Here is a 15552-nt window from a genome sequence, read left to right as displayed (position 1 = left end):
GAGATGTAGGCCAATACATAAAGATAATATTTAAATTTGTGTCTGCAGATAAAGTGAACTTGCTATAATATATAGTCTGAGAGAAAAAAGTGCAATAAAGGATATAATCCTTTAACAGCTTCACAGAAAGTGCTACGGAAATCAGGATATTTCAAAGACTGTAATGAAAACGTGGTTAGAAAAGTAGTTGGTAGATTCTGTGGCAGCTTGCTGCTTAGACTGAGGGCAAGAAAACTCATGGTTGTTTGTGTCAAAGGAGGGTGGAAGGAAAGTATTTGTTCAGAGGGATTCATCAGAGGCTGAAATTACCAATTTCAAACTAGTCCATTTAGTAATTTGAAAAGAATACAGAGTTGTTGTTTGAAGCCAGCCTCGTTTGAAATCAATTATTTTCAAGTGTGCAGAGATAAGCCTTAAATAGAGTTTCTTTTAAAATAACCAACCAAGTAGCAGAGAAGAGCCCCTGTTAATGTTCATTACTAAGGGAAGACAGCAGTGGCAGTTTCTTCTTAGTGACTCGAGAGAATCTGTGCAGCAAAGCCATAGTATGGGCTTACCTTTAAGAACCACCAACTGAACCAAAGGAAGCATCAAAATCTGCCAGCCTCAAGGCATGCAGCAGTACTTCAAGTGTAGTATTTTCATTTCAGAAATTGAATTCTTGATGGAAGAGAGCCCATGGAAAATGTAAAAGTTTATTTATATCAGTTAAATCAAGGTGAGAGACGGGAGGGTTGAAAGTGGTCTTGGGATCACACAGCCTTCTAGTTCTCGTAGTTCTACAGTGTTCAGAGTACTTAATGAAGTACAAAGGAAGTTTGGGGATTTTTACTGAAGTAATACTTAGGCCAGTAATCATGCTGCTTTGAATGGCACAGTGAGAGTGTCTTCTGTTGTTCTAAGTTTCTAATATTTCACTGCCAAGTGTGTTGAAGTAGGCTAGAGGTGGGTTACTGAATAAGTCATTAGTTTTTAATAAAGCTAAGCTTTACTTTCTCATCTTTAAATGACCAAATGGATATTTGAAGTCTTTTGCTATTTTGATAGAACCAAAGCCAGTGTATGCACAAGGAGGTCAGCCAGATGTTGATTTACCAGTCAGTCCGTCTGATGGCCCTTTACCCAATTCAACCCATGAAGATGGAATGCTTCGGTAACGTAACTCTGAATTCTATTCAAATATGCCTGGTTCTTGAGCAAACCAAGCTTTTACGTAAAGTGACGAATAACCTGTGTAAATGGTCTAATGTCAAGTCCAATATGCTGTGCTGATGCTTCTGTTCAGAAATATTAGGATATAGACTTAAGGTTTATTCCTGCGTCTTGCTGGCGCTTATATTGTTTAATATGCCATTTTAAAGTCTAGTAATTCTCTGTGGAAATGAGCAGTTAGAATGATCAACTAGTGAAAAGAATCTGCAGTGTTTCTCTCTTTCTGGGTGCCCTGCCCCTCCTGCCCTGTCCCCATCTCCAGGGAGAGGAGAAATACTGTAGCACATTCTTTCTCTTTATAAAATAATCGGAGAGCAGTGACTAAAGGTCACTACAGAAATGTGCAAAGTTGTGACATGGAAATGAGTCTGCTTCAACTGGGATCTCCTTTATTGACATTAGTGTACATGAGAATAGATTCTAGTTTGGTTTTGTCTCAAATTTATCTAAATGTTTTTAGAACCAAAATAAACGTATATGCCAGGACAGCTGTTTATAGGGAGGAACATTTCTGGAAGAGTGTCCAAGTGTCTCACTTAAATCACTGTATGAGTGTAAGACAAACCAACCCCAGTAAACAAGTAAATACAGGGGGGTTTTTTGAAGTGCTGCTAATGAGTGTGTTGTAATGCTGCAGTTGATAAGCAGTTAATGATATGGATAGCAAAACATTCTCTGATTTAAATGTTAAGCAAATTAGTTCTTTGCATATGCTCAGTCTAAAATTTACCAGCATATTTTATGCTATTACATCTCTTAAGTGAAATATTTTCTAAATGTTTAGGCCAAGCATGAAACTGGTAAAATTCAGAAAAGGAGATAGTGTGGGATTGCGACTAGCAGGTGGCAATGATGTTGGCATATTTGTAGCTGGTGTTCTGGAAGACAGCCCTGCAGCAAAAGAAGGATTAGAGGAAGGCGACCAGATTCTCAGGGTATGTCAAAACCAATGACAGTACAAATGTTTTCCTGTACCAAAGTAGGTTTCCTTTCTGTAGCATTGAATATATTACCTTTGTAGTTCTTAGAGGGGTTTTTTTTTTGTATGCACTTACTCCATGAATTAATGGCAGCAAAAACTCCTGTTACTATACTGTTGTTAGGAAGGCTATTAAGTTTTACATCCGATTTCTGAGATTGATTCAGTTGATAAAGTTGTTTGAGTTTGATAACTGTTCAGACACTGAATTGTGAGGACTCTTACTGGTGGTTTTAGATGTTCCATAATATTGATCTAAGGAACAGCTAACGAACAGCTACCTATTATTCTGGAAGCTATGGTTTATTGAGAAATAATGTGGGACTACTCAGAGATACAAGAGAAACCTTGAGATAGATGCACTTGGTATGAAACTGAATTCAGAAAAAAATCGTAGCAATAAGCTGATACAGGTTTCCCGTTGTATAATTAAATCTGTTATAATAATGCCGTATGCTAAATCAAACCAATTACTTCATTGATACCAGGTAAATAACGTAGACTTCACAAATATCATCAGAGAAGAAGCTGTCCTTTTTTTGCTTGATCTTCCTAAAGGTGAAGAAGTGACCATTTTAGCACAGAAGAAAAAAGACGGTAAATATTTGTATATTGGGAGCAATGTAGTAAACTGCTTGGAACAACGTAAGAAGTATAGTGAATGATGACTAACTTCTGGCTTCCAGGAAGTTGGTGCCTTATGAAGACTGTCAAGTTTTGGGTTTTATATGGCTTTGGGATAGGTTATTACTACAAATGGACTAGAGATTGAAATTGTAACAGTACCTCCCCCAACCCAAAGGAACAAAAAAAAAACCCTAACAAAACAACCCCACCAAAACCTCACTGAAAGTAACTCCTGGCATCTGATAGAAGTATGGCGTGAAACCTGGGAGGCAGCAGGAAAGTCTGTTGGAGTCATACCATTGTATCTTGGGTTCAGCCGTAACTGTTAACAGCTGAACCCAGGACACATTGAAAATGAATGATTATACTGTGTTGCACGCACAAACTTCTTTCCCAGTAAGATTAATTCCTTCCAGGTGAACTGAATTGAACTTGCACTGGCAGAGAATTTCTTGCCTTGAAAGCTGAGTTTATATTGGTAGATTAAATTGGTATTAATAGTGATGCTGTTTAAAATGGAGCAGCTTTGAGACATTCCAGCTTCTTGAAGTATTATTGTATATTGAAAACAAACAGAAGGTGAGGCACTGTTGCTCTTGTGAGCATTAGGACATCACTTGAATTTACATAACACATTCTACTTTCGGTTTTCTTTTTCCTTTCTTCAGTCTATCGTCGCATTGTTGAGTCTGATGTAGGGGATTCCTTCTATATTAGAACTCATTTTGAATATGAAAAGGAATCTCCTTATGGACTAAGTTTCAACAAAGGTGAAGTGTTCCGTGTGGTGGACACTCTGTACAATGGCAAACTGGGTTCATGGCTGGCAATTCGAATTGGCAAGAATCATAAGGAAGTCGAAAGAGGTATCATACCTAACAAAAACAGGTACGATATTAAAATACATAAATTGCTGGTTTGAAGTTACGATTTTAAATTCTGCATCTGTAGAATGAGTGATTGCACTTGGCTGCAGGACACAGGTTTATAGAACTGGTTTAGTCAGAAAAAGTGACACAGTGTTGAAACAAGTTGAAGTTAAATATCTAACCTGTGTATTTGCTTTTAACTCCTGTACAGTCCACAAAAACACTAAAAGCTTTCTCTTCAATACAAGAGACAAGGCTATGTAATGCTTTAGAAATGTGTATCAGCCTCAGTAGTTCAATCATGTTCTTTCTCATACAGAAACAACAAAAGCTTGATTCAGCATGTGGTAGTGGGTTTTGGAAGTATGAGCTTGCTAGTCAAGCATTACTTCAGAAGCTGACTTCTGTGATAACTGGTTGGGATTTGTTGTTGTCTTAGAGCTGAGCAACTAGCTAGTGTACAGTACACGCTTCCAAAGACAGCAGGAGGAGATCGAGCGGATTTTTGGAGATTCCGAGGTTTGCGTAGTTCAAAAAGAAATCTACGAAAAAGCAGAGAAGATCTTTCTGCACAACCTGTTCAGACAAAGTTTCCTGCCTATGAAAGAGTTGTTCTTCGGGAAGGTATGGCTTTATTCTTACTGTTGCAAATGTGATTTGCTTTGTCATAGCCTACATGTAGAAGAGTGTCTTGCATTTGTTTTAAGCAATCAATGCATTTGGACTTTTTTCTTTCAATTCTAGCTGGGTTTCTCAGACCCGTAACCATTTTCGGTCCAATAGCTGATGTGGCACGTGAGAAACTTGCTAGAGAAGAACCAGATATCTTTCAAATTGCAAGTAAGTGTGGAATCATGTTTTGTGCAGTTATAAAATAGTCAACTTCCTTTTAGCTAGACAGGTTCTATGTTACTTTAGCTGTTACCATATTTAACAAGATGTTGATAGTCTAAAGGAACAGACAAAACATAAGCTCTTTCACTGGTTGCTTAGAATTCTCTGAGGGTTAGAGTAATATTAGTTCTGTTCATAGCCTTCTCAAATTTAATTTTAATTTGGTACTTTATCCTGTTTCTAAGTGCTTTTGTAAAGATACAGTGATTTTTCATGGTCAAATCAGTGGGCTGATTTTAATGTATTATTTTGAGGCAGAGGGAATATCTTCAATCAGAATTAACATTTTGAGCTATGGAGTGGTTTTATCTTAATGAGTCAATGTAGAATATTTTGTAAACTTGCAACAGATTTTTTACTGTGTCATTTTTACCAGAAAGTGAACCAAGAGATGCTGGTACTGACCAACGTAGTTCTGGCATTATTCGTCTTCACACTATAAAACAGATAATCGATAGGGTAAGTCTTCTACTGTCACTGTACTTTTAGCACAAAAAGAGGAAAACTGGTATCATCAAATAAAGTGTTGGGTGTTTCAAATTTAGAAGAATAAGTAATGAGTGTGTTTAAAAATAATTTTCTTACGTTCAAAATGTGTATGTCTGTGTTGCCTGGTGTTGGAATTTGTTTGTTTTCCAGTATTCAAATAGGAGAAGAATTTGAATCAATACTTTGAGACAATGAACTCTGTAAAAATAACAGCAAATAGATTTCTGGAGGATGTTAAAGGGAAAAAAAAAAAAAAAAATCTTGAGTGATTCACTTCTGTGCTTCTGTCATTTTTACCACAACAGGACAAACATGCTTTATTAGATGTCACTCCTAATGCAGTGGACCGTCTGAATTATGCCCAGTGGTATCCTATTGTAGTGTTCCTAAATCCTGATTCTAAGCAAGGTGTAAAAACTATGAGAATGAGGTTGTGCCCAGAATCACGAAAAAGTGCCAGAAAGCTGTATGAGAGAGCTCACAAGCTACGCAAAAATAATCACCATCTCTTCACAAGTAAGTGATTACATGTACTAATTTTAGTGTATCTGAGAGAGAGGGGGAGGTGTTCAGTAACCAACAGCTTATTGGTGCATGCATTGTTTGCACGTAACTGCATAAATGTAAAGTAATATGAAATGTCAAAATGATGTTTCTAATAATAGATCTGGTGGCTTTGCAAGTTTGTCAGCCGAAATCAAACGTGCATAAATAGGAAGATGATGGCTAAACTCAAGTGTTGCTTTATTCCAACTTACTGTTAACTCAGTGTTTCCTATGGGAAAAAAATGTACCAAACTATATCAGGCTTTAACTTTGCTTTGAATGCTAATGTTTGTAGTACTGTTTGAATCTCATAGCTTTAACTTACCAGTTTATATTGCTTTTATTACTGGAGGTACAGATCCTTCTTGTAGTTGCAGAAATCATAAGTCAAACTAACCTCCTGTACTTGTAGCTACCATTAACTTGAATTCAATGAATGAAGGATGGTATGGAGCTCTGAAAGAAGCAATTCAGCAACAACAGAACCAACTAGTGTGGGTTTCAGAAGGAAAGGTAAGAAATAATGTTTAGGGAGAAATGACAAAACTATTTATGAGAAGTTACTTGTTCTTTTGTTGTAACTGGTATTACAGATGTGGGCAGATACTTGTGGAATTAAGTTTGCTTTCCTTTTTAATTACTCATTTTAACCATCCTTTGAAGATCTAAAGCAGTAATGCCTCATGGCTGTGTGAACTGATTTGTCACTACATGAGGTCAGTTGTTCTGTTCATGAGGGCTGTACAGTTGTCCTTGTGAGGGAGAGCGTAGTCAGTGAGAGCTTTTTCCTGTTGCCACTGTTAACTGGAGGATATGCTCTTGCTTTGAAGACTTTGTCAGGATTAGGTGCTTTTTCATTAGAACTTTTGGGTGTTTTGCTGCATTGGTAGTATGGGCTGGGATTGCCTTATGATAAATTTTTCACTAATATAAAAGTAAGTGGCATATTCATGTTCTTTCTGACCTTTCTGGGACCGGTGTTCTCGTAGTTGCGAGAACACAGTTACAAAAATCAGAAGCTGGTATTATATGTTCACCACTAAAACTCCACTTGCCTTCTCAAGCTGCATGTTAACACTATGTACATTAGATCCATCCTCTTGAACTAATATCAAGCAAAGTGCCAACTGTAAGTAAGCAAATGATTAATCAGCTATTGCTACGTAATTCTTAATTAGATACATCTTTATTCTTATTTCCCATATATATATATATTTTAACCTTAAGTTAATGATTCCAGTATCATAATATCACTTTGAAGTGTAGGTTTGTATCTTTTGAAACACTGAGTTATGTGAACACTATACACTCTCCCATTTCTTACACTGACAGTCATATGACCCCTTAGTAAAATGATTAAAAGAGCTAGACTGCAGAAAAGGCTTTTAGGTGTAAGCTCAACTTCTTCAGTGATTAAAACCTGATTTCTCCTCCTTCATGATACTCTGAGTTGTTGAAATCTCATATTCTTGCTATGCTGCTGGATTTGGAGTATAACTAACTTCTTTAACTACCAGACTTTCTGTTGTGGTTCAGAACAAAATGGATGCCTTCCATTTGTTCAGGTTTAATTATTCACACACACTCAAAAAAATCCTAGCTTTACAATGCAAGAAAAAGGGCATTCTTGAAAAGGTATTTCAAAGAGCATGTACTCTAATTTTGTTTGACACAGGCAGATGGTGCTACAAGTGAGGACCTTGATTTACATGATGACCGCCTTTCTTACCTCTCAGCTCCTGGTAGTGAATATTCTATGTATAGCACAGACAGTAGACACACGTCTGATTATGAAGACACAGATACAGAAGGGGGTGCTTATACTGATCAAGAACTGGATGAAACTCTGAATGATGAGGTTGGGACACCTCCTGAATCTGCTATTACACGTTCTTCTGAACCTGTTAGAGAGGATTCTTCTGGAATGCATCATGATGCTCAAACTTACCCTACTTACACATCTCAAGCTCAGCCACAGCCAAATCTCAGAGTTGATTCTTCAGGATTTAAAACAACTACTCAGCCGGTAAGAAAGTAATTCTGTACACTGAAGACTGTACATTTACTTCAGGTTCTGAGTTGTCTTGAACAAGAAATCTGTGTTTATGGTCTGCTTACCAGTATTGTGAGTGCATACAAGAATCTGTCAATGGCAACAGCAATATGTTACAGTGAGTTAGAGAATCAGCTTGACTTATCTGTTTCAGTGGCTCATTCTGACAGTAGGGGTATTGAAGTACCATTCTACTCTAAATGTTTTGCTTTAATGATCAGCATAATTTCTGGAAGTGCTAGTGCATGATACATTCAGTACATTTCATTCTACATCTAGCTGCATTGATCAAAGCATCATTTAAATTATATTAATATAAATCAAAAAGTCATACAGTGGTTCAATAGCAGTATATTTAAAATATTTTAAACACTTCACAGAAAGCAGAAGCCTCACCTGCAGTCCCTTACCTTTCCCCGTCGCCTGAATCAAACCCTGCAACCTCATCAGCCTCCGCAGTAAATGCTAATGTAAACCTAACTAATGTCAGACTGGAGGAGCCTACTGCTGCTCCTTACAACTCTTACCAACCACAAGCGGGCCCCTTAAGAACATCAAGTACTGAGGGAGCTCATATAGTCCTAAGAGAACAAGAGTCATCATCCTTATCGCCGCATATAGATCCAGCAAAGGTACCTGTGCCACATTGTTGCGCTGATTTCCTGCTATACATCAAGCTAGCACATGATCTTTTTGTTTTGCCCTAATTTGGAGAATTCCTTCTAATTTTTTTGCTATAAGAGATCATGCAGGTTACAAAAAACAGTGCATCTGAATTGCTAAGCATCATCTAATGTTTTGTGTGCATGGCTTCAAACTATATGCCTTTCACTTCTCAAAAAGATGATACGTTATTAAAAAAGGCTGCATTCTATATTTTAATTTTACTTTGTGTGACTTTTTAGCTTGTCAGTGTTCTGCTGCTCATTAATGAGGCCTTGGGAAAAATCTGTTAGATCCCTAAAATGACACTAGATCTTGTATACTTTAAATCATGCCAAATCCTTGATCATGAAGGTGAATCCAATTGTTGAGTGACAGTATACTTCCTTAGCAGTGCTAGAACTAACTTAAATATGTAAGTCAGTTTGCTTCTGCTCTTCTCATGCCCTGCAAAAAAGTATGTGTGGTCTCTGTCACCCCTGCCCTCCCTCCCCCCTGACACCAAACCTCAAAGGTGAGAGACTATTAACTTTGTCTTTCCCTTTTAGTCTACTTAATTGTTTTTGCTTAAAAATAGGGCTGGAAGGCCTCACTTGAATCACCTGTGATTGCAAAGAAAACCCTGCATCAAATTATTCTGCTTTTAAACAAAATCAGAGCCAATATTTAGAACTTAGATTTGCTTAAAATACTACATTTCAAATGCAGCTGCAGTTACTCTGCATTTTAACTGAGAACTGTGCCTCTCTTTAACAGATATACCGAAAGGATCCATACGTTAATGAAGAAGCATCCAGACAAAGCTATGTCTTGAAACAGCCAGCAGTTAATCACCCAGTACAGAGACAGGAAAGAGACCCAAATCTGATCTATGAATCCCAGGCTCAGTATGCAGAAAAACAACCGAGCAGGGACTATGAACAGTCAACATACAGATATGATTCTGCAAACTATGTAGATCAATTTCCTCGTGGTTATGACCCTCGCCTACACTATGATGAGCGTGTGCCTCCCTATGAGGAGCACTGGGCATATTACGATGAAAAACCGCCCTACAACCAAACAAGAACAGCTTATGAGCACCAGCCTCCTAGAGATCTTGATTCCAGACAAAATATAGATGAGAGCACAGAACGCAGCTATTATCCAGCACAACCTCGTTTTGAGGAACCCCCTACAATGAGCTATGATGGCAGACCTCGCTATGAGCATGCACCCAAAAACTTTAGCTTACCACAAGTGAGATATGAAGATCAACATACTGTTGGATATGACACACATGGCAGATACAAACAAGAAGCTCAGCCATACCAGTCAGCCATTTCTCGATCTCCTGAACCGAAGCAGTACTTCGATCCACATGTAAGGGCCTATGAACAAGGTCCTCCTCAAGCCTATAGTGCTAAAGCTGGACAGTATGAGCCTTCTCATAGCACTTCAGGTGTTTCTCTTCCTCCTCCCCCTTCATCACAAACAAAACCAGAAGTTTTGCCTTCTAACAGTAAACCACTGCCTACACCACCATCTCTAGCAGAGGAAGATGATGATCCAGCCATGAAACCACAGTCTGTGCGAAGTCGGGTTAAGATATTTGAAAGAAGAAGATCACCATCTTTGGAAAAAATGAAGGACCCAAGTGATACATCAACTGTCAAGGTAAACCATTTGAGATTTGTGAGGGTTTTTTATTGGTTGGTTGGTTGGCTTTTTTTTCCTAAATTGCCTGCTTCTTGTTAATGAGACTAGATTGCAAGAAGTAAAATATTGTCTTGGAAAGCAAGTTTTACTGCTTGTGGAATAGCCTCTTAGCAACCTAACTGCAGTATGTTTTAAAAGCAGAAGCTAAAAACATTGTGAAAACAGTGACGGGGTTCTTGCCGTGCTGAAAACGACTCCAGTTCATCTTTCACTAGTATTTCATTCTGTTTTTCGTTTTGGGTGAGAGGAGGCAGTCTTAGTTTTCTTACTCTTAAAGTGCTATATCTTTCTAAATGTTAGAATCTGAGAGACTATGCTGTGCTTTTCTTTACAGCCTCCTGAACTAGCACCTAAGCCTACACTCACAACTGCAAGTGGTCCAAAATCAACTTCTCAAAGCCATTATGAACAGGACAAAACAACTTACAGGTAGATGCCCAATTGGTTAATTAAATATAGTTCTTGACATGAGATCAGAATATTCAGAAAACTTACTTTAGGGGTTCAAATTGGAAACTAGAGTGGGGAGTTGGGGTGTGTCATTATGATTTCTGTGTATAATAAGGCAGGGCATAAAGTCAGTTCTCATGCATATGATTTCTGGGAAGTAGGGGAAGGATGCAGTGTGTCTTTCCAGCATTTTTTGAGGAGGGTCTGTCTCAAAAAAATTTTTTTTTAATATCTTTTTATTTATTGTTTTTTAATTTTGAGATAATTAGAAAGTAAATGTAAATGGAATAGGTAAGGTAAAAGGGAAATAAAGATTTTCTTTCTTCATGCTATTTCACAACTATCTTAATTTCCATGTGGTATAGGTTAAAAAGTCAAGCTATGTAACTGTAAGAATTAAATGTTGGTTGCCTTGTTACTAACTAGGTTATAAAAGTTGAATTCTAATTCAGGTATTTATGCTTGTTAACTGAGTAAGGCAACTGTGTATTATTATTCTTGGTTAGGGCTCCAGAACCACAGAGACCTCAAGTGAAGCCACCTGAAGATATCGTGCGTTCAAATCATTATGATCCTGAAGAAGATGAAGAATACTACCGAAAGCAGCTCTCATACTTTGATCGCAGGAGTTTTGAAAATAAGCCATCTGCGCAGGTTCCTGCTAGCCATCATTCTGAGCCCACTAAACCAATACATTCACAAAATCAGCTGAATTTCACCAATTATTCTAAGTAAGTTTGGGAGGTTTTTTTTTCCTTTTGAAAAAGGAGCGAGGCATGTAAGACTAAACCACAAGTTCTGCCTCTGTCAATGGAATTCCAGGGGTTCAGGTATCTAATTTCTTATTCACTAAATCTATTTCTCTGTGTAGATGTAGCTTTAGATTGAAAACACATAACTGCATAGCTTTTTATTTTGGTAAATGAATAATTCTTGTAGGTTTCAGGACCTTCAACATGTTACTTTTTTTTCTTACCACTTACTAACCTAAAATTTTGGAATTGTTTAGGTTGGAAAAGAGCTTTAACATTGAGTCTGACTGTTAACCCAGCACTGCCAAGTCCACCACTAAGCCATGTCCTAAGTACCACGTCTACATGTCTTTCAAATACCTCCAGGGATGGTGTCTCCAAACCTTCCCTAGGCAAGCCTGTTCCAAGGAAGTGCTTGATAAACCTTTCAGTGGAGTATTTCCTAATGCCTGATCTAAACCTCCCGTGGTGCAGCTTGAGGCCTTTTACTGTTGTCTTATCCCTTGTTCCCTGGGACAAGAGACTGACACCCACATCACTGCAAGCTCTTTTAAGGTAGTTGTAGAGAGCAGTAACATCTCCCCTGAGCCTCCTTTTCTCCAGACTAAACAACCCCGGTTCTGTCAGGCACTCCTCATGGGACTTGTGCTTCAGACAGTTCACCAGCTTTGCCCTTCTCTGAGCACACTCCAGCACCTTGTAGTGAGCGGCCCAAAACTGAGTACATTATTTGAACTGCAGCCTCCCAGTGCACAGTACAGGGGGATGATAATTTTTCTGGTCCTGCTGGCCACACTGTCTCTTATACAACCAGGATGCTGTTGGCCGCCTTGGTCTACTGGGCAAGACCTGGCTTCTATTCAGCTGTCTGTCAACCAACACCCCCAAGTCCTTTTCCACCAACCAGCTTTCTAGCCACTCTTCCCCAGGCTTGTAGCATTGTGTAGGGTTGTTGTGGCCCAGGAGCAGGATCTGCCTCTTTGCCTTTTTGGGAAGCACAGTTTGCTATAACCCATTGATCAAACCTTTCCAGATTCCTCTGTAGAGCCTTCCTATCCTCCATCAGATCAACACTTGGGTTTAACTTGGTGTCGTTTGCAAACTTAGTGAGGATGCACTTGATCCCTTCATCCAGATCAATTATTATGTTCTATTTATAGTGATAAGCAGAACATCACAAAATACTCAGTCTAGCTAATAGTGAGTGCTTAAATATCGTCAAAGCCAAGGTTTTGGTTTATTCCTATTCTGCATGCGCTTAGTCTGCAGACAGTTTGTACATATTAGCAGTATTTGACATTAGGAAACTAAGCCTTCAGGGAATATTGCTGAGGCAAGAATTTAATCTGTTGATGGAAACATCTGTTTCCTGTGTTGTTCTGCTTCCTTTATTTGGAGCATTTTGATAAAGAAATTGTGTAAGAGTTCATACACAGATTTAGCTCAGGTAAAGAACTGGTCATCTTGAAAGATAGTTAATACAAACTTTGTGAATACTCTCCACAGTTACCTAATTTGTTTTGCTTCAAACTATAACAATGTGTTTGTAGCTGTTACTGTGAAAATCTGTCGTGGCTTGCTGCTTGCGGGCTGAAAATGGGGCATTTTTGAAGGCTTTGGTTGTATTCCTGTTTGATAGTCTGGACTACCCAGCTGAAAACCTGGTAACCTCTCCTGGGTTTACTTGTAACAGTTACTTTTCTCCTTCTTAGTAGCTGGTGCAGTGCTCTGTTTTCGACTTTAGTCTGAGAGCATTGCTGATAACACACCAATGTTTTTAGTTGTTAAGTAATGCTTACCCCGATAAAGGACTTTTCAGTCTTATGCTCTGCCAGTGAGGAGGGGGTAAGGGAAGCCAGGAGGAAGCAGAGACAGGACACCTGACCCAAACTAGCCAGAGGGGTATTCCGTACCACAGCATGTCATGCCCAGTATATAAACTGGGGGGAGTTAGCTGGAAGGCCCAGATCACTGCTCAGGTTGGGCTGGGTATTTGTCAGCGGGTGGTGAGCAATTGTATTGTGCATCACTTGTGTTTGTTATTTTCTTTTCCTTTTCCAATTTTAGTTTTATATTCTCTCCCCGTGTTATTTCCCTTATTATTAGTGGTAGTATTGTACTGTACCTTAGTTACTAAACTGTTCTTATCTCAACCCATGGGATTTATATTCTTTTGACTCTTCACCCCATCCCTCCGGGAGCTGTGGCAGGGGGAAAAAAAGGGTGGAGTGAGCGAGCAGCTGCGTGGCTCTGAGTTGCCAGCTGGGTGTAAACCATGACACAACCTTAATGTAAATGACAACTTTAGAGGAAAATAATAAACTAGCTCGCTGAAGTTTCACAGCATTACATGTATGTACATGTCTTTCATGTACTTGATAAGCTGTGTTCCAGTCTTAAAGGATTTGACCTAGGTCTCTGAAATCTTGTTCTCTATTTGTATTATATCATCTGTCATCTCCAGTCTCTTCCTTTGTGGACTGAAACTATTGCAATCTTTCCGAAAGCTTGATCAGTTTTAAGGGATTCACTTTTCTGATCAAAAAGTCTACATATGTTAATTATTTCTTATTTTACTTTCTTAGATGTCAAGGAAGGAATGTGTATAGTATTGTATAACCAGTTCCGATTCTCATTCAAGGATGTTTTTTATCTTTCCTCTTCACTTGTCCGGTGTCTTCTGATGGAAAGATGGGAGCATGTATTTCCTACTCTCTGGGCATTATAGAAAGACACCTAAAAAAGGTCTTAGCAGGCCTGGGTGCATTGTGGTAGCTTTCAGAATTATGTTTCCATGTACAAAAAACAGTGTTACCCATAGATTGTTTGTTTTGTTCTGTAGGCATGGATTGTGTTGTCATTGTAAATGCAAGTAATGCTTTGGGAGCTATATTATAAGCTTTTATCAAGTAATTGTGAAGACTGTAAAATTCTTCAGATGTAGTGTTGTAAGCTTTTGATGCACTTCTGTTACCCTCTGTAGTGTTGTGACACAGTGAAAAACGTGAGAGATGCACACAGCTACTGATTTTTGCTGCAGAACAGCTAATAGTTGAGGGACGTTGTTCTATGGTTCTACCTGCTACTTCTGTCTGCCATGACACGTCCATGCTTTGGCTGCTCAGTTCTTCTTTCGTTTTCTTTGTGATTTAGTGTATAACTTCAGGGGTTGTATTTATGGGAAGGTGATGTCTTACTGCCACAGACGAATGAGATTAATACTGGTTTTAAGGCTGATAGTTTCAAATGTCAGGGGACAGAAATGTATTGTGTTTTTTCTTTATGAAAGAATGTAACCCTTAGGAGGAAGGGACAGACATGGGAAACAAAATTTATCCAGTACAAATAGACAAAGAATAAAATATTAATGGAAGAAAGTGGGAAGAGATAAACAAGAACACTATTCAATTGGACAGTACTGTCTCTAGAAGCATACTGCAGTGTCCATGTGTGGAAACACAGAACAATTGCTGTATTGAGAAAGCATTCATATTTAGTACTCTCCTTTTGCCAGCTTCCAGTTTATACCCTGTTACTTGTTTGTTATTCATTTATTTTTCCAGTCAATTTATATGGTAATGGCTGTTCTGGGAATAAACTCTTCTAAAAATAAATAGGACTAAATTTGGGTGATACAGGAACTGTTGATGATGCAGTTGCTAGTTCCTGCATAATCTGTGTAATGTATTCTGGGTACAGAGGACCAATTTTATTTATTCATGAGCAAATAGCTACAGCTTTTTCAGTTTTACAAATTAATGTTAAACATTAAATTACACAAAGTCCTTTCTCACTAAGTAGTGTGAAAGTATGTATTTTTCCCATTACATATGTACAAATTTCTTTTACTCTTACTTTGTTAAGGTTTTATTAGCATAATTTAGGAAATTATGCATTAGTAAAGCTGCTTTGTATGGGCATTGCCATATCTGCATGCTAGAGTTGTCAGTAACTGTGGAATAAGGGATAGTTTGTCTTGATGTGAGAATATAGTAGAACTTGTAAATGGCTGTTTCAGTGGATGTAGTTTGAGCAATTTATGAGGCTACTATCCGTGTGGTTGAAAGTAGTGGATTTGTCCCTGCTTGGTTCGATGTAGATAAATGCAGGAGCTTGACATGCTGCAAAATGAGGTAGCTTATCTAAGTTTTGTATTGAGTAGGGTTAAGAGTACTCACATAATCAGTTACGGCCCCATCTGAGGAGGCAGGAAGGAACAGTGTCCTATATTAACCTTTTAAACTGCTGTAGCTGAACTCTTTAAATGCCTGTCACAGAGCTAGAGTTTTTGAATGGGAATTGAAGGTCAGCAGTGCAGTT

At 38.3% G+C, this 15552-nt stretch overlaps 1 protein-coding gene across 1 annotated transcript in view; it reads left to right on the top strand.

The window, feature by feature from the left end:
* Positions 1-15552, top strand: part of TJP1 (tight junction protein 1) — a gene marked incomplete at its 5' end in the record, with an annotated part of 158640 nt that overhangs the window by 133411 nt on the left and 9677 nt on the right. The window contains 14 exon segments of the mRNA XM_080626152.1: positions 1048-1153; positions 1997-2147; positions 2680-2788; positions 3487-3706; positions 4127-4311; positions 4432-4527; positions 4958-5040; positions 5376-5586; positions 6029-6129; positions 7292-7642; positions 8050-8301; positions 9089-9988; positions 10365-10459; positions 10987-11211. Of these exon segments, the coding sequence (XP_080482278.1) occupies positions 1048-1153; positions 1997-2147; positions 2680-2788; positions 3487-3706; positions 4127-4311; positions 4432-4527; positions 4958-5040; positions 5376-5586; positions 6029-6129; positions 7292-7642; positions 8050-8301; positions 9089-9988; positions 10365-10459; positions 10987-11211 (3085 nt within the window).

This window comes from Psittacula echo (genome assembly GCF_963264785.1).
Source record: "Psittacula echo genome assembly, chromosome: 10".
Classification (NCBI taxonomy): domain Eukaryota; kingdom Metazoa; phylum Chordata; class Aves; order Psittaciformes; family Psittacidae; genus Psittacula; species Psittacula echo.
This window is presented reverse-complemented; position numbering and strand designations above follow the sequence as displayed.